Source organism: Ascidia mentula, chromosome 8 (genome assembly GCF_947561715.1).
Source record: "Ascidia mentula chromosome 8, kaAscMent1.1, whole genome shotgun sequence".
In the NCBI taxonomy this organism is placed as follows: domain Eukaryota; kingdom Metazoa; phylum Chordata; class Ascidiacea; order Phlebobranchia; family Ascidiidae; genus Ascidia; species Ascidia mentula.
In genome coordinates, this window is record NC_138573.1 from 8,688,776 (window position 1) to 8,712,015 (window position 23,240).

General features: G+C 38.7%; 3 protein-coding genes across 4 annotated transcripts; 2 read left to right on the forward strand and 1 right to left on the reverse strand.

Moving 5' to 3' along the window:
- The first annotated feature begins 3,046 nt into the window (after window positions 1–3,046).
- Window positions 3,047–8,542, forward strand: LOC145911392 (very long chain fatty acid elongase 6-like). The gene is made up of 7 exons (XM_082998711.1): window positions 3,047–3,218; window positions 3,310–3,469; window positions 3,582–3,787; window positions 4,256–4,366; window positions 4,454–4,575; window positions 4,884–5,072; window positions 7,909–8,542. Exons 1-7 carry the CDS (start codon window positions 3,188–3,190, stop codon window positions 8,023–8,025), a joined length of 936 nt encoding a protein of 311 aa, XP_082854837.1. The 5' UTR covers window positions 3,047–3,187; the 3' UTR covers window positions 8,026–8,542.
- Window positions 8,543–9,956: 1,414 nt separating this feature from the next.
- LOC145911865 (QRFP-like peptide receptor) lies at window positions 9,957–11,552 on the forward strand. Its single transcript, XM_082999307.1, has 3 exons — window positions 9,957–10,359; window positions 10,516–10,670; window positions 10,770–11,552. The coding sequence occupies exons 1-3, from the start codon at window positions 9,957–9,959 to the stop codon at window positions 11,550–11,552; spliced, it is 1,341 nt and encodes a 446-aa protein (XP_082855433.1).
- Window positions 11,553–11,738: 186 nt separating this feature from the next.
- On the reverse strand, window positions 11,739–21,956 carry LOC145911435 (synaptotagmin-15-like). Of its 2 annotated transcripts, XM_082998765.1 has the most exons (11): window positions 21,785–21,956; window positions 20,391–20,619; window positions 15,985–16,180; window positions 15,421–15,553; window positions 14,977–15,103; window positions 14,627–14,735; window positions 14,145–14,294; window positions 13,424–13,588; window positions 13,151–13,277; window positions 12,738–12,893; window positions 11,739–12,601 (listed from the first exon to the last, which is right to left on the reverse strand). In XM_082998765.1, the coding sequence occupies exons 1-11, from the start codon at window positions 21,897–21,899 to the stop codon at window positions 12,375–12,377; spliced, it is 1,734 nt and encodes a 577-aa protein (XP_082854891.1). In that variant the 5' UTR covers window positions 21,900–21,956; the 3' UTR covers window positions 11,739–12,374. The 2 variants fall into 2 exon arrangements, with proteins under 2 accessions (XP_082854891.1, XP_082854892.1); XM_082998766.1 differs by lacking the exons at window positions 20,391–20,619; window positions 21,785–21,956 and adding an exon at window positions 17,019–17,871.
- Between the last annotated feature and the right edge of the window lie 1,284 nt (window positions 21,957–23,240).

Here is a 23,240-nt window from a genome sequence, read left to right on the forward strand (position 1 = left end):
TTAAAATAGTTGATCTATCTATTTCTATGTCGTAATTTGTTTCCCATTTTGTTGGTATGGCTTTTATGAGCTTAAGGTAATCTGTATAATTTTTGCTTAAATCTTCAAGCCCTCTAGTCTGTAGTTGTTTGAAATGGCAATATTGCAGGGATTCGTCAATGATTTGGTGGTATTCTAATATACCGCTTCGTATGAATTCATCAAAAGCGATTGGTTTTCCTTTAATCTTTATTTCTCTATTATACCATAGTACTTTGTTATAAACGGATTTGTTGCCTTCCGCCGCATGTAAACAATCACGCCACTCCCTAAGGGCCACCCAGAATGTACTTAATGGGGTTGCTGCTTTAATAATTTTGCTGTTTGCCGTGATATCACTGCATGCAATGCATACCATTTTGTTTACGGATGTTATATTTGTTTCGACAGTTTTCCATGGGGCCATAAAATTCGGGTTCAAAATTTTTCGTATCCAAGAAAATCTTTGTGCTTTTATGTACGACTCAATGTCTACCATATCTATTCCCCCTTCTTCAATCTTTCCGGATAAAACATTTCTGCTTACTCTCTCCCAGTTTGATCCCCAGATAAATGTAAACAGTTTTTTTTTAATGGATTTTATAAAACTTATGGGAATGGTAACCGGAATGACACTTATTTTATACAGTAGTTTGGGTATTATTAATGCTTTTAATATCGTAACTCTCCCTAAAAGTGAAAGGGATTTTGCCAGCCAGGGTTTTGTCGCAATTGACACTTCTTTTAGAATCGATCCAAAATTTATGTCGAAAATTTCAGGTTTATACAAGTTGACTGGGATTTTAACTCCCAAGTACTTTATGTGGTTGTCAGGCCACAGAAGTCCTTCCGATAAAAAGTATTTTGGTTTGGTCATTATATTTTTTCCGAAGTACATTGCATTGGATTTTGCCATGTTCACATAACACCCTGAATAATTACCAAAGCGGTTAAGTTCGTTAAAAGCTTCTTTGAAACTGCTTTCCTTTCCATCGAGAAAGATTAACGTATCATCTGCAAATAACGCAACCTTAATTTCCTGTTGACCTATGTTTACGCCCGCTATCATTTTGTTATTTTGTATGGACAAATTTAAAAATTCTATACATATCACAAATAGAGTTGGTGATAGCGGGTCACCTTGCCTCACTCCTCTCTGCACATCAAAAGCGTTGGACATGTGATTATTATTTATGACCAAACATTTTGCTTCGGCGTAAAACGTTTCAACCCACTTAATCAAAATGTGTCCAAACCCAAACTTTTTTAAGGCTATTTTTATAAAGTTCCAGCTAAGGGAATCAAAAGCTTTGTAAATATCCAAAAAGAGTAAAGCCGCAGACTCTCCCGCTTGCTTTACATAGTCCATAACATCAAACAGAAGTCTGATATTGTCCCCAATATATCTGCTTTTTACAAAACCAACTTGCTCTTTCGAAATTACTGAGGGGAGAATCTTTTTTATTCGCATATTAATAGTTTTTGCTGCAATTTTGTAATCAGCATTTAATAAGGTTATAGGTCTATATAATTAATAAAAGCTTCGCCCAAGAAAGACAATCTGCTGGGATTGGACGCGACCTCTAGGGGTTCGTTTATGAACGAATATATTAATGGTGTAAGCCTTATGTGCAAATGCAAAATGAACAGACAGGTGGGGTTGGGAAAACCTCTGTGGGTGTTTGGAGAGATCTTGATTAAATTTGTCAACAACCAGTAAGCGCTTGAGCGTGAACGACGTCTTCTGGCGCGGGTGAAAACGAAGCTGGACTGGAACTAAAACGACCGAACTGCAATTAACCCAAACCAGAGGCGGTGGTCAGGACGTTGCTGCAGGTCGAACAAAAACACCAATTTGTTTGTCGATGGAAAAGTCTTAAGGTTGTTACTGTGCTTTGGGCGATTTGCGGCGGGCAGCCAGTGGCACAAAGAGTACATTTTTAACTATTGGAAGAGCATCGGAGGAAATCGATAACATGAACTTTAGGATATGGAAACCGGAAGAAGCAATCAAGTATGAAGATTGTAACATGAAGTAAAGTGTGTTTGTACGTACATGTAGCTTACTAAAAATAATCCCAAGTATCGACCCCTGTATATTTGTTGCTTAAATGCCTGCACGCGGATATCCGCAGAAAAAAATCAGCGGTGGGGACGAGGTGGGAAAAAATTGTTTTGTGTTTCCGAAACTAAAACATATGCCTACTTAATTAAAAACGAAAACCAGCACATGCTACTGTTCTCTACCCTGATCAGCAAGGGTTAGTTTTTGTTTTCCTGCTGAAGGTATTGGTAATGAATATACATATAACTGCAAAACGTGGTTTCGTGTACGAATACATTGCAGCAGAAAAATCCAGATTACAAAATGTAGGCCTGTATTTTTTTTTGTCAATATCCTGATTAAATAATCTTGTTTCTCCGAAGCGTTTTATTAAGAAAAATTTTACAAATCATTAGCACTTTAGAATGCGTACTTTATTCAGTAAACGCCGTATAGATCCAACACCATTTCAGAATAAACAATCTTTTATTAAAGATGGCAAAACTTTACAGACATCACATAGAAAAACAAGTGAGTTGTCAGGCAGAATCGCTTCGGTCTTGAACAACATGACATCGCTTTTTATACTCACTTAACAATACCAAGCAATGCAACGTACATTATAAAAATATATATTAAAAATACACATATGTGTTTACTACAGCACCCTTAATTTCATCTGAATTAGCAAAGATCGGCATGAACCGAATCCGGGATTACCTGAGGTTTACTGTATATTCGGGCATATGATTTGAGATAGGAGCAAAACGTGGACAGTTCCCCTGTATATGTGTGCCATATATTAAAATAATTTTAACTTGGTAATGCATAAGTTTGATTGTCCGCACACCATCACCTGGGTTGTCGATTTTTTAAGAACATTTGTTGTACATATTAAATCTGCGTTTTTACGGTTTGAAAAAATTTGTTTATTCGTGCGTGAACGCCGGTCACGCGGAATTGAAATTTGACTTCTTGTTCACCGACTCGTGTTTCTTCTTATTGCAGTATCTTTTACAACCGGTGTCACAAACGGTTACAAGTCTGCCTCAACTTTTTTGCTGTAGATAAAATACAGGTACTTTCCAAAGTGTGGTAACTGTGTTTTGATGAAATTATTTTGTAATGGACGTGAAAAACTCCACGACTTTTAAAGGTTAGTGCTTTGTCGTACATATACTACGTGTTTTAATGTCTACTGACTGTGGTGTGAAACCGCTCTACAAAAAACTTTATTTTTAAAATAGTTGACATTCAAAAGCATCCAGAATGGGAACTGGAAAAAACAATTGACAGTGATGAGTTTTCGGAATGGCTATCGGACAATTTTAGTGTTTGTCTGCTTTGCTCCATTCTTTATGTAGCTGCAGTATTTACTGGGAAGAGATACATGAAGGATAAGGAAAGGTAAGAATGGGCTAACATTTTCTTGCTGATCAACCGACTGCACCTTGTAACACTATTTGCGTATTATTCACAGCTTTTGCAGATAAATGACTGAGCATAAAATATATTACAGGTACAATTTGAGACAACCGATGATGATTTGGTCGGCAATTCTTGCTGTGTTTAGCATTGTTGGAGCGATTCGCTCTTCTATTGTAATGTATTACCTCCATGCTGACGGAGGCATGAAAGCGGTTATTTGCAGCAGAGAGTTTTATCAAGGCCCTATTGTCAGATTCTGGGGTCCAGTATTTGTGTCCAGCAAAATATTGGAATACAGTAAGTATTATTTTGTTTTTTTATCAAGTATGATTTCAGTGAATAATTTACACTTAATTAATGGGAATTGCCTCTTCTGGCACTTAAGTTTCGAAAGTGTTTATTGAAACCGACATTTCGCCTACCATCCAGCGAGACTTCCTCAGGGTTATGTCACACAATAATGCACCAAGCGCATAAACACTACAAACGCAAGAAAAACATAAGATAAACACAAGAAAAAGGGGGAATGGATAACAGTGGCACCGCTTGTATCGTCATGTGACCACTTCTAAGCCTACAAATCACCCAAAATTTAGTATCTATAAAAATCAGTGGAAAAAGATTAGTATATAGCAAATTCAAAAATATATTGCTATTGCAGTTAAAATGTATGCATAAATGCATGATTTGATATGCATTCCTTTTTTAAAAATTGTTATGATATAACAGCAATAGATAAGTAATCATTTTAAATATTTTTTGCAGTGGACACTCTGTTCATAATACTTCGGAAGCAAAAGTTGATATTTTTGCACTGGTATCACCACATGACTGTTTCACTGTTTTCATGGTGGACTTACGGAGCCCAATTTGCTGGTAATTACTAAGATTTTAAAATTTAATGGTGTTATGTAATAAATACAGAAAATTAACAAACTGTGTGGTTACAATTTATTTTTGTAGGTGGTGGTGTATTCATGACTTTCAACTATTGTGTACATGCTATGATGTACTCCTACTATGCAGTTCGTGCAGCTAATATCCGAATGCCAAGATATGTAGCAGTTATCATCACCACTTCACAAGTTAGTTGATAATTGCCAAATAGCATATGTATGAATTCAACTTTTCATGGTGGAAGCAGTGCACAGTGACACAGTACAGCCTAATTAAACACAACACAGTGTTTTATCTGTCATACATATTTTTTTACCTTATTTGCTTTTAAATTTCATCGGTTTTTGGTACAGGGTTTAAAACCCTTTTTACTGAAAGGTTATATCCTTGTTTAACATTGTAAAGTGAATATAACTTTTGCCATGAAATATCCAATAGTATGCAAATGGTATGGTGGTTAGTAAGTATATACCCTTTTACATGTTTATTTTTTCAGATTATTCAAATGATTGTTGGTTGCTGGACAGTTTATGCCGTAAATGTGTGGCGCGCTGAAGGCACTTGCCGTTCCTCGTTTGAGCATATCTTTTACGGCGGCATAATGTACTCTTCATACTTCGTCCTATTCCTGCACTTCTTTCACAGCGCTTACATGAGCAAACCTAAACGGGCGACGAGTGACAAAGTAAGTTCTACCCATTGTGTCCTTTATTCAGTAGCGTGTAACCTCAGCGTGAGCGTATTCGATTGTCTGGCTTCCTCTTCTGGGCTTTTACGTATTGGAGGCGGTTTTCCTGTGATTTTGCTACAGAATGGCTTCTCGCGTATGTGGTAGCTGTGTAACACCCGCTTTTGTAATCATTTACAAACCGCTCAGCGAAATGCTTTTTTACGTAAAATTCAATACAAGTTTCTGAAAAAAATACAAGGTCACAATAAACCTTATGTGGTTTCGTGAAATCAGTGGCGATAACAGTTGCCAAAGTAAGGTTGCTGTGAAGCACGGTGACCTTTCGATTACCAAACTGCTGAAACGTGTTTAGCAAGTCAACATTCATATTTACTTTGCTATTGAGGAGTCTGTGTAAAGTCCACCGACAGTGTGCTGGTGGCGTGATCAAGCACTTTGTTACCCTGGGCAGGGCATGGCTCGTGTTGGTTTTTCTGCCTTAGATTAACCAGGACACTCTTCAAGTCCAATCGATTTGTTCCTGCGTTTTATTAGCATTCCACTTGCGGTGTTCACAGTCGTATGGACTTGGACCTCTGAGTACAAAAGTTGATCCCATCGTTGTTGCGCAAACCCGTTTTGTAAATCTAATTTGTAATCGGTCCTGTATTTTCGGCCGAAAACTAGATGTTTAAGCTTGAGTTCGGTCTGAAGGTAAAGCGCAAATATGGCAAAGTATAAATGAAGATTTTTTAGGCATTTGTTGCACAACAAGGCCTATTCTCTGTAAAATGACTGACATAGGCGCCAAGTTTTCATGACTGCGGGGGGGCAGTCCCATTGTGATGTCATAATGCTAATCGTATTTGGGGGTTCCAGATTTCGGGGAAAATTCCTCTATTTTTCGCTATTATAGTACAGCAATTGGAGGTCGAGCTCAACAAATTACGAACGTCCGTGTTTACGCTAATGGAAACAGACACAAACATGGACGGTGGTTTGCGCAATTGCATTACATTATGGAAAACTCAAATGCGAGATTTTGCGGCGATGCATGTGCCGTACTTTTCTTTTACTTTGGACGAAAAGGCTTGCAAAAATATGGTGCTAAAATGGATTAATTAGTCATTAGTGCGTTAATGTGGTCAAGAAAACGTGTAAAAAATTACATGATGTAGCCCGGTAAGCCTCTGCACATTTGCGCAATGTGTTTGAACACGAAAGTTTTTTTATTTGTTATTCCGCAGGGCAAAAAATGGTTTACATTGAGAAAATCGCATGCTGTTGCAACTACGAGACCACTTTTGTCCCAGTCCCTTAAAGTTGAGCAAATAAAAATGGCACTTGTTTCGTAACAATGCAACATGTTTGGTAACAATGGCAAATTTAAGCACGACGATCTGATGCACTCGAACCAAGCGCGTCAGCGTGTCGCAGCGCAAAATTGTAGTTGTGACCAAAGAACTGAAAATTTCCGGCCCCCCCGGACTTGCGCCTCTGATGACTGACGTCACCACATACACGTTCATGGCTTAAATCTGGCATGTATGAATTTAGTCGGCGTGATGTTTTTTAAACATCAACTCTGCTGTCGGTAGTAATGCTCCGCTTTTTGAAACAATGGTCGTTTAATTGCTGAATACCGCCCTTCTGGCAAACTTTATTTTATTGACGTTTCTCAACGTTTCGGCTGTTATGCAACAGCCTTCATCAGGAGGTAAGTAATGTAAGTTTAACAAAAGGCACATAAACAAAGAAAAAACGCTACAAAAAAAAGAACATTTTTTGACAATTTCTTTTCTTTTGTGGCGTTTTTTTGTTAAACTTACATTTCTTACCTACTGATGAAGGCTGTTGCATAACAGCCGAAACGTTGAGAAACGTCAATAAAATAAAGTTTGCCAGAAGGGCAGTATTCAGCAATAAAATATGGCAGCATCAGTAACAATGGTCGTTTAAGCATAGCGCGGTATTTCGCGGAAGTTCAACGAAAGTGCTGGTTTTACGACAAAAACTTAATTATGATTGCGATTGTTTGGAGCTATCTAAACAGACAAAAATATTTCACAAAAGTGTGGATTTTTTTACCCCTGGATACGCCAAAGCTTTTCCACCAAATATAGAAGCTTTCCTGCCTTTATTTTTTTGGAAACATAACATTGTTTTTCATTGCTGTAACGGCATAGCAAACGATAATGACAAAAAGCTTTTAACGTTACGTAACCGATCGGTTAAATGCTGTTGATTGATTAACAAGAAAATCGTCGGCGCCCAATCTTCAAAAAAAGAAAAAAATGAGTGGATCGGTGTTAATGCTGCAGGATTTGCGTGGCTGATATGTAAAGACACTTATGTTGAAAAAAGCAAAAATCGACGCCCTGATATACTTCATATAAGCTTGAAACTTTGGGCATCAACTATTGTATATGAGCTAGACACGTATGCGAATTCCCTTGAGCAAATAATCAACTTCTTGGTCACCTTGATCTATTAAGTTTGTTGCGCTAAACGGGTAATCCTTGCGTGGCGTGGCGTCTTAAAATTTAATCTCTTGAAATATAAGAGACCTATATTTGTTCTCTGCTGGTTGTAAACTCTTTACGTTACATGACATAACGTGATAAGGGCATTTTGTTCCAAGATAGGTCAGGTTTTCATGTTATTTGTTTTATGTAATTGCCAATATAACTTTGGACGGGAAGAATCGACAATTTCATATCACATTTTCCAGAAGTTTCTGCCTGAAGAAGCATTTCGTTGAAAACATGACCTTAAATAATTCAAGTCCCCTGGTTTTGTGCGCCAAATGTCCGACACCCTCATGTTTTAATTATTGATTGTTTTGTTGCAGTCTGTCGTCACTACAAAAGACCCAACTGTCGTGAAAGAGCATTTGAATGCTCCAGCTCCACCTCCACCTAGTGATGTGGCGACCGGCATTCGCAGTCGAAAAACCAAAGAGAATTGATTTCACTGTTGTGTTGCTTGATATGAACTTGCTTCAGAAAATTGTCGCCACTCTTTTGGTGTAAATGCTTGTGTATATGAACTGCTACTTCTTTGACTGAAATTTTAGAAAAGCTTGCACGATTAAATTTTCTAAATGCTGTCATACTGAGTATATTGCTTATTGTGTGTTTTAGGTTTTTTGAGTTTATATAAAATTCGTTCACATCTCTGCTTTGTTCCTCCATTTTGTTTACATTTGAATGATATTTTTAATTATGTCCTGCATATAATGAAGTTCAGTTATAGTTCCACCCCCGCGATTCAACTTTATGTAACTGTGTCGTATGCAATTCAATCGTAAATTTTCGGTAAATTGACCTGTTCATTATTCAGTTCCGCTTTTAATTTGTAATATGTTTATGCAAGAAATTATTTCTAAAATTTGCGCATTTAATTGTTTTTCGCCGGCTTTCACCGAGAAGACTTCTTATCAAAGATGAGGTTTTGAAGCAGAATAAAAGTTTTGTGTTATCCGGGATTTGTGAGTCTTGTGTGATGCCTAGTGAATTTCACTTTCCGTTCCAAGTTAGGCAAATCGCTAAACTGGTCCCAATGCATATTTTGAAAAGGAAGAATATAGGTTTGCGTGTCAGGAACAAAATTAGCAAAGTGGTAAAATCCTTTTCTAATTTAATTCGCTAACGTATATGTAAACAAATTTTCTTTTACTTGTGGAAAATCTCCCTATGTACATATCCAGTTAAATGACTAACGCCAAACAATACGGAAAATTATGTTGGATTCTGCAGTATTTTACCTCATCACATTTCTATGAGGCTTCAACAACCCACCCATAAACTGACAATTTTCACAACTAAAATCAAAAGTAAATATACTTGAAAAGTTGTGATTTGGGATACAGAAAAATTATACACGATATTTTTTATTTGATTGCACGTCAACTAATTGCCATATTTAGCATTCGTGTTTAAAAATTTCTGTTGACAACACATTTCTTTGTTGTTTTTAATGACACCACTGGATATAAATTTCAATTGACATAACTCATGTCAATTCCACGGCTTTACCGATAAACAAACAGACACAGGGTGATAAAATCCTCATTTTGTTTCACCGTTGAGTTTATCATCGAAATATTGTGAAAAGACACAGTATGGTTCGTGTTGCAACTTCTGTTTTTCAGAGAAATTCTAGTGAAGTCCTTCAGGTGCATTGCGACACGCCTTGGTAGGATTGTATTAGATCATGATGGTTATCCTCATTCTAAGTCGATACATTGGCTACAAAATTTTATTTAACTTTAAAAAACATCGAAATGTTCTGATGTGTTTTGAGAAAATTCTGTACAAAAATTAATGTGTTTGTGCAGGTAGTAGAGCCAACAATAACAAATATTGTGGTTTGTGGTAAATATTTGCCTTCATCGATTTGCGACAATTTCTTTTTGAAACCCATTTACAAGCGAACTGTCGAGCAAACATTTACGCGAAGACAGCTGCGGCGGTTGGAGTTAGCGTCAAATTATTCTCAGCTTTATCACCAGTCCCACGACGCACTATACGTAAAAATGCCTTTGCTGGTTGGCTGATTCATTACTCAGTGCAAACATAGTCATTTGTTTTTAACGTAGGTATGGAAGCAGGCAAACTGTTGTATAGCATCCGGCTCACTAGCACCCGAAAGGTTGAGGCCCCAATTTTAATTAAATATTTCGTACTTACTGCCCACAGCCGATGACAAACACGGTCAGTGTGGGGTATTTTTTGTACAATGCAGATAAGAATTGCTATCGAAGTGACTTAGTTTGGAAAAGGTTTTGTGTGTGCGTGCAGACACTTAGGTTACTGTGCTGTAATTATAAACAAAAGGGCAGGCAATTTGAGATCTGAGAGTGCCACTGCGAATTTTCTTTTAGGTTCAAAGCACAACATGGCAATCAACATCCCTGACTGTGAAGTGCAAATTTCTCCGTTTGTTATTTCTGTCCTTTCCAATAATACCAACTTCACTCCAGTTGAGATAGAGCAATATATCAGACAACACTTCGAACCATGCGAAGATCAACTTTTCGACTACATTTCTGATGGATTTGTGTACAGTCTAATCGCCCTGTATTGCGTCATAATACCCATCGGATTCTTCGGAAATCTTGCTGTTATTATTTTGATCGCTATTACTCCCAAACTACAGAAGGGTACCAACTTTTTGTTGATGTCTCTCGCAGCAAGCGATTTTATTCTGACTGTTATGCAGCCGTGGACGTTGGTCAACAACATCTCATATGAGTATGAGTATGGCAACTATGCGTGCCGAATCATATCGCCAATACAAGGTAGGATAACTTGACAACAATAAGTAAAACTAGGATCCTAATTCAGTGAGCAATGTGTTGACTTTCACTTTAATGACTGGAAGTGCTTGGTTAGCACAAGTTTCATGACACATTGATCCAAACTAATAAATTTAATAAAAACTGTTTTTTCTTCAGGAACGGCTGTAGCCAGTTCCATTTATGTTTTGGTGATAATGGCTGTGGAGCGCCACCAAGCGATTGTGTACCCCACTCACGAACGTTTTTTTCGATCAAAACGCAACGTCGCAATCAGTGTAACGGTCCTTTGGGGCCTTGCTCTATGCTTTCAGGTGTGTAAATTCTTGTTTTTGTTTCCACATATCTGTCTTGCATGCTTTTAATCAGTCTTTTTTTAAATAATATTTTTTGTCTCTGTGTCGTTCCTTTAGATCCCTATCATGATAGTGCTAAAAGAAATGGTCTATTGGAATGGGACAGAGCCATCAGGAATTCCCGGAATCAGCTACTATACGGAATTGCACGGCTGTGTAGAAAATTGGAGCTTTGAACAAGCCTATTCCTATTCCATAGCATTACTGGTTATTCTCTATATCTTTCCTTTGCTTGTATTGATCATAACTTATGCCAGAGTAGGTTATTTTCTATCAGTTAGGAGGCCTGTGGGCAATGTTTTGGCGACCAGAGCAGCCGCGCGGGCTCGTAGGAAACGTCGTCTTTTGTTGTTGTTTATTCTCCTCGTTGTAGTTTTCGCCATGTTCTGGGGACCTTTCTTCATCATTCAGTGCATCAGGACATGTCGTGAGGGCTTGTGCAGCATAGAGGCTATCGCTTTCTTGCAGTGGCTCGGTCATTCTAATGTCGCACTTGACCCTCTGCTCTATGCCGTATTGCACGAACGGATACGCGAACACTTTATAATGAATCTGAAACTAATGCAGAAGTTCTGTTTGACACGTTGTTGCGGCAGTAAGCAGTCCAGTGTTTCGGTTCCACTCACACAACTGAGTGACTCGACTCGACCCACGCTCGCCGATTCCAGACCCAAAAACGTAATTATCAAAACCGCTACCCCTGTCTACACTTTGACGGTAACTTCCCACGACGACACATTAGAAAACAAATACGAAAAACCGCTTTCCCCAGCCAACACGGCTTTACAAGACAGCTTTGTCGAGCTTCCCGGAAAAGTAACGGAAGATTCTCAGATGTAGTACTGTACTTAGTACATCACAAAATTATTAATATTGATTGTATGGCACTGTACATGTTAATCGTATGAAACGTGTCTGTGGAAATCAGTAAACTGTATTGACATTTTGTTTTTACTTCTGACATTTTTTACCCAGAAATTTGTGATGACGTACATGTCTTTTACTGATTTCATTCGAACCTTTTTTGCACGATTATCTGTATTTGACGATATGTTCCTCGTTCAACTTAAAGTATGGCGCATGTACAAATAGCAAAGAGAAAAAAATAAAACAGGAAGCACATCACCAGATAACGAGAGGTCATAACAATGTAGGCTACTTGGTCACAACGTTTGGGTTCCTTTGTGTATACTGTACAGCGATTAGTCGGCCAGGTATTTGGAATCACCGGTAAATATGAATTTGTTAGGTTTTAAATGGGAGGTAATTTCCCCTGACGAACAAACAATAAAAAAAGTTCCAGTAAGTGAATTTGAATCTTCGAGCTGACAATAATGCAGTTTAACTGAAGATAAAACCTTGTACAGGTCCACGAAAGTCAATGCGATGTATTATCATCATTTTCCACACTAAAGAAGTAAACATGTGCAAAACAATCCAAACTCATCCACTTGTAACTTGTCATGACGTTTTCGAAAAGTTTTCAGGTTTTCCAAGCACCACGCATTTATTAGCAACTTCAACATTTGTTGCAAACAGTGTTACGCGCTACAACTACTATCTCGAACTCAAACTGGCCACATGTAGCGGTCTCGAGCTATTGCACCTCGGCCCTCGCGACCAAAACGATTCGTTTAATGTTTTGAAGTAAACACCACTACTCTACTGATTGAGAGGCACTTCGGATAGTGAATGCCACTTGGTGATGGTTTTGCGTGGATGAGCCATCATTTCTTGCCAATGTAGTAGTTGCTCGCCACGGCAGTACATAAAGCTGCCGATCGCCAACCGCCCGTACTTATGATCTGCCCGATGGCGCCCTCCACTCATGACATTTCTAATAGAAGTAGATAGTTGGTGCAATGCGCCGTTTCCGCAAGACGTGACCACTGAATAAACAATAATTCGTTAATTTCTTTACAAAAAAATTGCTTATATAGGACACATATCGTTGGATCATGGAATTGCAACTTAAAATTGTCCCTGTATATCCATATAAACTTTTAAACAAGCTAGTCTTTTTACCATTGATTGCCAGCCACGTCTGCTCCATGTCCTTTGCAGTTACTTTGAAGGAGAACGATTCGTGATACTGGGGGTCGGACACGCCTTCATGGGCAACGGTTTTCTTGGTTTTTACCGTTTTATGTCCTTGGGTCAGAGCCACCCGCACTGAGATTACTGAAACAGAGAAACAGTTTGATTCGAACTTAATGATAACCGAGCCGGATATTGAAGTTACATTGCTGGAGTTTGTCTTTTAAAATATTTTTAAATAAACGCTCATTTTTATATTTTACAGGTTTTTTTTCAGTTAGACGGAGCACTCAGTGAAATAGGTATAGCCATCACAAAATTTGTAATAAACAATTTATTGCTTCATGCGAGATGTTTTGTTTAAAATGCAGTTTGTCTAATGAAGCATAAAACGGTCATACCAGTTTCTTCTAAATCCATCTGCCGAAGATTTTTTGCTTCCAGTATAACAACTGTAAGGCGATCCAAAGCGGGGTTGTATGATAAGGAAATGTTTAGTTCTCCCAAAGAATTTCCTGTATCTCCAGGCTGCGAAATAAGTGAGAATTGGGAGATGATTTATTTTCAAACCAAGTAACTTAATTGGCTGGCAAACATAAGGAAATTTGAGTGGAAAAGTAGAAAGTTTAACTGTTCTTGTGGTTTGTTCAACAGATGCAAAAAACCTTGCTTACATGGGCAATGTCGTCCAAGTCACGCCATGTAACTTCGTCCGCTTTGGAAGGATCTAAATCGGTAAGGCTCACTAGAGCGTGACCGAGAAGGTGGCGTGTTTTCCGTTTGTCAACGTCATAAACCGAAAGACGCAGGCAGCGGTTTTTTATCTCGCTGTCAGATACCTGTCAAACACCTGTTGTTTACAAATTGGAAAGGAACGTGTCTGTGCGGAAAACTCCGCAGACGATGGGTTGTTATTTTCATATTGCATAGACAAAAGAATTTCGTGTAGGGTGGGGGTTGGTAAACATCTACGTTGTGTTCAGCTCGCAAATTTATGCATACCGCCGGTCAAACAGCATATAGCGTATACTGTTTTTTCAAAAAGTTTAAACTTCGTATTAGCGTTTGCTGGTTTCTTACCTGGGTCAGATCGAACTCGTGTGGTTCGACAATTGTGTTTCAAGGGTTCGACGAAGGTTATTAGAATTATTAAACGTCAGTTAATGTTCATAAAAATTGACTACGGGCGATTCTTTACTGCTTGGCTCAAAACAAAGGCAGCTATTCTGTCTAAAATTATGATATTATCTCATACTTTTTTCAGTCGTCGTTGAGCAGCAACAATAGGGTTCGACAAAGTCTTACGCGCTGGTTTGTTGTGTCAGGTTAAGATCCGAAGAACGGTTTTCGTGACACTAAGTAGAGATAATACTTGTAAAGGTTTTGGATTTTTACCTGAAAGACAAAAGTTTCGTTGAAGAGCGGATTGTTGGTGCGTTGTTTAACTTTCGTCTGCTGAGAGATTCGCTCATCCGGCAAAAGAAAAAGTTTCACGAAACTATCGCGAGGAGCGTCGTTGTGGCCACGACCTGGAAGCTGTTTGACCTGCAACACCGAGAACTGAAGTAAATACTACGACATTACATGAAACGTCTCAACGCTCAAGAAGCAATAACAAATCCAATCAACAATATGTGCCTAAAGCAAGTTTTTTTTCCGCTGCTAGTTATCGCAGTCAAGTGGAATCCAATTGCAAAAGGGTGATACAATAATTATCTGCCCTTTGATTTCATATATTAAATATAAATAGACCTAACACTAGTCATGTATATAATATAATCAAGTGTAAATAAGTATTAGTACATTGGTAATAGTACATAATTGTAGTATATGTGGTATATGTCGGTTGAAACAGCAGACTGTCGGGTTGCACGAACCTTGATCACTCTGACAGTCAGGGATTCAATTGCGCCGTCGTAGAACAAGGAAAACCACACTCGACCACAGCGACTGGGGGGGAGGTCCTGCTCACCGCGCTCGGAATATCTGAGTGAAAAAGCGAAGATAAACACACGGTTGTGTGGGAAGTCAGGGTCGCCCTTTGCTTCTACCAAAAAGGTTATTTTTGTCAACAGAGGCAAGACAAACATAAAGCATTTATTGTATGTTAAACTACTAAGCGTGACCAAACAAAACCAGATGCAAATAAGTGGAAAATTGGCATGGAAAAGATATGTGAGGGTGACGATGGAAAGCACGTAGATACGAATTGGAATTATTTGCAAACCTGTATAATTCGGGTTGGATTTTACCCAGCATGTTGTTACGAAACAGTTCGGGTGAATGGATTTGAGGAGAATTGCTTAATTTAGGAGATACACATGGTGACAAGCATCTCACATCAGCTTTACTTCCTACAAATGCAATAAAATTGTTAGCTGCTGTTTCACATCGTGCTGTTGTCTGCGCAAAGTTGCAACTCATTTCCAAATGTTTAAACGAATACACACCAAAAAATATCGAATGTTCCATTTTACGCATATGGTTCGCGCATGTCTAACCAACCGTGTAACGCGCGCGAAAAATAGTACATAATGGAATACAGTTTTGCGCGGTTTGGTTACTATTTGGGCAGCAAACAAATAGTACACAATACCATGTCACACAGTCATCAAAGCTTTCTGAAAGTTAACTACACAGAAGCCTTGGAGATTACCACAGAGTTACATACCTTTGTTTTTTTCATCCCATTCCGATTCACCTCCCATTTCATCAGCTGACAAGTTGTTTCGCGATCCGAGTGAAGATCTTGAGCCGATTGAAGATCTGGACGGAGACCGACATGATCCGACTTCCGGCTGAATCTGTAGAAACACATTTACTCGATTGATTTGTCGAAACTTGAAGAACGAAATAACAGACCAACAGACTGAAGGCGGTATATTCTTTCCGTGGGCAACATGGCGTTATGTATGCCCGATAACTATTGATCGTGCGTGAAACAACTGTGCTGAACAAAAATATTTTAAAAATCGATTTAAAGTTACGGCTACTTTCGCGATAAGGTGCATTTTGCAGTAGCATTTCGTGAAAAAAACGCCCGAATAACTTTGTCGGAACGTGAGCACTGAACGGATCAGTAACTGCGGGGATTTCTCTATTTTTAACAGGATTGCAGTGCGTGGCAAGGATGCAACGTGGCAGATCACTTAGATCACCCTGTTTTAAGAAAAGTACAACTTTTTAAAGTTATTGTATCGCAAATAGTCGGAAATGCTGTCTTCCAAACTCTTACCTGTAACGTCGTTGTTGTACGTGGAGGCGCTATTGGAGGAAGCTCAAATGGAATGTTGCCGTGGTGGAGAGATCTAGTGACAACTGGAGACCTGCCTCCGGTCGGTGTACAATGTGTGAAAATTCCCTTTCCCGAACCGACCGGGTGGATACGTAAAATTGGTGACGTATCTATTTGCAGCGCTGGCATTTTGGTTCTTAAATGGAAACAAGACACTTTGTTGAATTGTCTAGCCTTTAAAACGAGAGATTTGTGGCGACGATGCGCGGTTACTACAAATTTAGCCTTGCCGTTTGTTTATTGTGAATCTCAAGGCCACAAAGTTCACTCCTATATATAATATATATATATATATGTAAATGATGAAAAAACAATAAACAACACCAGATCGGCGAACCAAGCCACCCTGGTAGTACATATATGTAAATATTCTTAAATTGACTGATAAATTTTTTATTCACAATGTTTTCACATCCTATATTTTTAACCTTCTTTAATCAATTTCTGCCTTCAAGCTTCCACCACCAAACGAGGCTGGTTTAAAGTGAACTAGCAACGACGACTCGAGATTTTATCTTTGAAAAACAAACTTTTGCGCAGAAAGCTGCCTGACTGACTCACACCATTCTGAACGCGGTACTTCTGAATGGGTATCACGATAACTTTCCACAGAGTAGAAGTACTTAAACCAGGGAATGCCGTCGACATTAGGCATATGACCCGTGTGACGTCAAGTGTTTATCGTGTACTCCGTGAGTGCCGAAAACACTACTTTCTCAGCACCCCGAAATCCGTCTATCCTGTCCTTTGTCAGGCCGCAGTTCTATATCGGGTCACTCCATTGTTTCGCATAGCGGGAGATTTATCACGGAATGACGATACAGGGTTGAAATTATTCAAAGGCAAGCTACGGTTTTATGATGTTTGATCACGCTGCGGTAACGAACGAAGAAACGCAGTACGCAAAACATCCGTAATCGACTAAAACAAGCTATAAATATGTATGAGGCGGCGTGCAAAAATTTTGTACTTACTGATGATTCGGGACCACGTTCTCCTGTGCTTGAATGATTTGATGAAATGCTTTTTTAAACATATTAAATACAATGCACTAAGATAATTCTAAATCTGAGGAGTTTACTTTACAATTTTAGTCAATTACTTACATGCACTGCACAAAATCTATCTTATAACAAAATACGTTGCAAGATTGCTTGCTGTGGTCGAAAAATGTTACTACTATCGATCTACACAATGCTGGTGGTCATAGCAGACTACTCAAAATATATTTGCATAGAAATGGCAACATCTTGGTTTTCTTTTAAAGAGAAAGATTTATGCGCCTCAGACATCTGAAAAACAAATATCACTGAGAACAGACTACATATGCCATGGCGTTAATACCGAACGCTTTCTCGGCGAAAAACAACGCAAGCCCGGGTTCTAATTGCTTGCGCATTTGAGCACAAAGGAAACGGTAAACCCCGTGAACACTTCTTCTGTTTTACCAACATTTGGGCGAAAAAACGCTGCGGCGATGGGTCATGCAGTGGTGCCAATCATGCATCTGATGCCGCAAGCGCTGCCTCAGTTGTTCTTTTTGCGCTGCTGTTGCTGTCAGGCATATTGTAATTTTCAATATACTTGACCTTCTGCCACAAAAATTAACATAGATTGCCTTTAACCAACGTTTCGTCTGCCATACGGCGAGACTTCATTAAAGGTTACCGGTTCATTTTTGTGTCAGAAATTCGGTTACATTACGTCTTTTATACCATTGCAACAGTTTCACTAAAACGTCCAAAAGATTAACACATATACCTGCAGATTCACTGACTTAAACAAACGAGCTTTACCATAAGCGTTGCATCTATAGGCAAAGCGTTATACGATGGAATTAAACCACAGCATGTGCGCGAATAATGCGTTTGGGAAGAAGCAAATTCAAAAAGCGGTAAGAACGCAGCGTTCCGCTGAATAAACTCAAACCGAAGTACAATGGCGTCAGAATTACGTCACGCGCGAGAAAAGGGATGAAACCAGTATAAAGAGGCGACCCAATACCGGCTTGGAGGCTTTTGTGTTTGACGTTTGTTGAAACAGTCGGTCCCAGGGATAGTCTTCCTACTGCCGTCAATGCATTTCAGTTTTCCTTTCATCTCGCAATTTGAAAGTTATTTGCTTGTCACCATACGTACTTATACCTGTAGTCGAGACGTTGTAGTTTGTGCATTTAAAATGTCAGTTTTATCTGAAATCATTCAAGCTATACTAGTACAAGTGATTACAGCAGCATCCACAGACTAAAAATACCCTCATCACCTAAATGGATAACAATGATTTATTTTTCCTGACGCAACTAACAATACCGATCTGCAACAAATCATTGCAATAAGAAACCAAGCGTGAAAAAAACTAAAATATATTCCCCATCATTTTACTTTAACCGCCATCACGCCAGGCAATATAATAAATTTGACCTGGAATGTAACCCAAGATCAATAATGCTAATTCCTGGCAAACGAACTCGCATCTGGGTTTACGTCCTGCTTGGTTAACCTGACGAGCTCCATTTTTAGGTATTCCTCGTGGAAAACATCCGGTTCGTCGAGTTCAAATGTGGGAATGATCATTAAACCACTATTTGCGCCACATCCATCAAGTATGATGCTAAATCGTTTTCGTGTCGAGAGTGCTTCATGGTTACACGCACTCGACACGAAAACACTTGTTGCTTTAAAACGTTTATACCCAAGGCGTAGATAGGTTTAAATTTATTGAAACTTAGTCAGCCCAATTCACTTGATAGGGGTGATCGACTCTCAAAAGTACTGCCCTGCTTTAAAATTACGTGTTATAATTATTTTATAAAATAAATGTGTTTCAGTCTAGTTCTTATTTCACAATACAAAAATTTAGGTTTGTCGACATTAGTTTTGACACAAAAATTTTTCTGTAGTTGATGAAAACCGCGATTCGTAAGTGCTTGGTTATTATTAAAGAAAGAATCTAATCCTCGATAAAAGAATGATTTCAACGTTTCGTCACGCCCCCAACAATTTTAAAAATAAATAGGAACACGATATTGATTTGATTTGCAATATCTATCTGAGCGCTCAACATTCTTAACAAAATTTCCAACTTCAACCAATTTCATTTATTACCTCCCATAAATAACCTTTATTAAACATATTTGCTATGTAAAAACTCTTTGCGAATGAACAAAGAGAGAAAAATAAACTTTTAAGGTGCACGAAGCGTCTCGCACTTGCCACGATATTGACTGTGCTGCTGCCAATCGATTTTCCAATTTTATATCCAACACAAACAACTGCTATTTGTCTTTCCCTCCTGGTCTGCAGCTCTAGCAGAGCTCCATATTAACCATAACATACTGTGAAGATAATCTGATCTGCACTCGTGTTTAATATTTAAAGTAAAAATAAATAGTTTGCTGTTCATCCCTTAGTAGTTTTCTTTTATATAGGAGGTAATGTCGCGCTGATTTCTAGTTGGTATATGCTTGCAATAAAGACTTTTAACTAAATGGGCTGACATAACACCGACGACATTCACTCCCATATCAGCCAAAAAAATACGATGGCGTGAACAGCAAATTTTTTTTAAGTTTAAACCTTATTCTTGGTGGGCAGTTAAATTACGTGACAAGTATTTAAACCAGCCGGCCCACCCCACATCCAAAGATAAATCTTGTTAACTGGGATGAAATTTTCGTTAAATTGGTTGTTGAATATGACAACAGTCAACAACTGTGGGCAAAAATTCAATTCAAAAAGTCAAAACCTCTTCGAATACTTTCCGTAACACTGACATTGTTTACATTTAGCAAAACTTTTAATGAATGCTGACAACATTTCGTCGTACGGCCAGGTAATGATAATGTTCTGGATAATCGCAATGTTCACTTTGCTCAAAGCAAGTAATGCTCTTTAAAATACAAGAATAATCGCAGTTTTTTCGCTGTTTATCGCATGATATATAAACACATGATATATACTGCCCATGTACTTCTTACGCAGAATGTAGTGATCAAAACACACAACTTCCTTTTTTATTCATTCGTGTTGACTGTGAAGAAAACTCTCAATTCAATAATGTATTAGATGCATGCGAAGTTACATAAATCATTTATGACTTTTTAGCATAACGTGCGCTCTATGACGTAATTCGTACCGCAACTATCTGTCAAGTTTATCGAACATTAACGTCAGACACTGCGGTCACGGTTCACTTGAGTTCTTGCCACAATGTTGTGTTGACTAATATGGAAACTCCCTGGTTAAGACATAGAAACACAAAACTCACTGCGCAACTTTACCAATGTTTTCGAACTAAACATATTTGTACATTTTTTCAAAAATATCACTAAAATGTTATTTTCTTACGTTTGAACTGCACTTCCAAAGGCAGATTCCAAATCGTGGGACTTTCCGGATGATGTTTGTGACTCCGCATCATCGTCGATTTGCTCGTAATCGTTTGTACCGCTCTTGTCTCTCTGCCGCCACCGTCTGTTTGCAAGTTCGCGACAATAGGGTAGACACAGACGAAGAAAAAGCGCCGCCAACGAGGCGAAAACAAGGAGGCATCCGACCGTGATAGCTGTGATGGTTGCTGAAAAGACATTACTGTAATAAACAGGTTGCGTCATACTGTGCTTGGAGAATTTCTTCACGGTAAATTCCCAGCTGTCGCCATTGCGGTTTTGCTTTGGGACAACTGGCAAGTTCTGCCCAAAAAGTTGAACATTAACCTGTGGTTCCGCCTTCGATCGCTTTCGAAATAACTTTGTACTAGCTTAACAATCGAGGAGCATGTTATATGTGTTTTGTACCGATTGCTTGTTCACTGCTATTTCAAGTTGTTTGGTCTTGTCTATATTCCCTTGGGTCGTTCAATATTATCAAAGTTTTGTAGGCCACACAGAAGCGGACCATTTCGGCCAAGAATACTTTCCGTAATTTGTTTTATAACGATAACGACAAATTTTGTGTTCGAACAAAATGAAACTGAACAGAGTTAAATCTTCAAATAATTTCTTCTCAAAATCATTTTGAAACCATTATATTAACCTACATTTTTAAAATTTATTTCTTGGAACGGCGTTAAAGCTACAAAAATTAACATGTTACAAGCTTATTTCTCATTGACAAAAGAATAATCACTTATTTGAAAACGACATTTAACCTTGATTAGCACATGGGTTAAAGCTATCAATATGTGGGTGTGTTTTACTTCCAAAATGGCTGCGCAATATATGCTGCATGTGTTTTTCAGGGATTATTTGGAAAAGAATGTTGGGCAAGTTTAATACTGTTACTCTTATTAATAGGGGATTAATGTGGGTAAAGCTTGATAATGTTTATCGAGCACACAAAACGATCCAGACATTCTTGATTTTATTTTGTCGTTAATGTGACCACTATTCCTCGCACACAAAGTTCGCTGAAAAGAATTTATGACCTGCAAAAGGTCCCTTACGCTCTTCTCACTTCAAGGTTAAAATGACATTTGTTGAAACGATAAAACAGAGAGCATGAGTCATTGGCGTTCACTATATATAACGTGGTTTTAGTCGAAACTTTGTAACATCGAACGACGATATTTCTGCTATAAACACGCCAAACTCACTAGTTCCATTCGTTTTATAGTGAACGCCAATGATTCATGCTTTGTGTTTTATCGTTTTATCAACCAAACTCACAAAACTTTCATCGACCAAAATTACAGCACAACTGTTGACAAGTGCAAACAGGAAATAAAAACAAGTGTTCTTTACCGATTCTGATCGTGGCTGCATTTCTTGTTATAAAATCTTCCGAGTTTGTCCGATTTTTATAGAAACCAAATTGGTCATCACTGGACGCAGTGAAGTAGAATCCACCTTCCGCCATGTTGATAAGTTTCGTATATCTTAACTACTACAAACAATCATGCATCTTCCACCTACAATGCCTAAATTTGAGAAATTACCGACGTGTTTTTACGCAAAATAATGTATCATATTGAAATTTATCATTTGTTTGGTGCTAAACCAATCACAATCTGTCCTTCAAGCAACACTAAACCAACCTTAACATATATTTGAGCATACGAGCATATACTTTGAAGACATCACCGCGCCAGTCGTCAAAACGCCTTCGACACCGATAGGTCGCTGCACCTATTCAACTACCGTGACTACTCCAAAACTCTATTTGACGATTATTAGATTGCGAACGACGAAAACCACAGACGGTGAAAGTCGATGGACATCAATAACTTTCGTGCGCCGCCAAAGAACACACTGGAACCGGATTTGCGATTTCACGAATGGGCGTGAATCCATTTGTTTGCTCAAATCAACTTCGAGCAACGTAGCGCACCACTTCAAGGCTCCAACAAGCTGTTGTGCTCCTGGGAAAAGATTAAACCAGAAGGTCTGGCTCACGAAGCGAAGTCTTTCACAATAAAACCACAAAACGTTCGTTTTCACTTTTCTCTATCAAGGGATAAAGTTCACCCAATCACCCCATAAACTTGGACGACAAAACTTTACTGCCAACGTAACCAGACAAACACGCTATGGGGCCGTGACGTACTTGAGGAAACCCGCGTTCCTCACAAGGTCTGAAAGCGTGTTTAATAGCGCGTTTTGCAAACCAGCGAACTGTCGTGCGTAAAATAATGGCTCGTACTTTCCAATAAGTCTGAAGCATTGATGTTTCTCTGACTGGTGTAATGTTTGCCTTGTCTAACATCCGGGTTGTCGCGAGGCAATAAATCGCACTTGGCATTTTATCGATAACTTCCTTTATTCGAGAGCAAACATGATCATGAAGTAGAAACCATACAAAACGCTGCCTTTTGTCGGAACTTGTAACTCAGCGTTCAAAAAGTTGAGAAAACCTGCTCTAACACGATATGTTTTTCCCCCTATTAGTACCAGGCCTATAGGCGGTGTAAGTCCATCTTCTCTGGAGAGTATCGTCACGCTTAATCTCTTTCTCCCCGAAACCGAACCCCGCGCACGCAATTGATTTTCAGAAAAATCCCCTTAAGTCTGGGTAACAGTTCGGTGAAAAAAAATTGCACAAAATCGTAAGCCTGACTGCAACAGGGCAAACACACAAATCAGCACTGTTCAAGTCAATGATGATGGTCTCTGGGCAATTACATTTAAACTTTGTCATGCGAGGCTTTGCACTGTTTATCTTCAAGCTTCACGGAAGCTTGCACTCAGTCTGGCGAGCCAT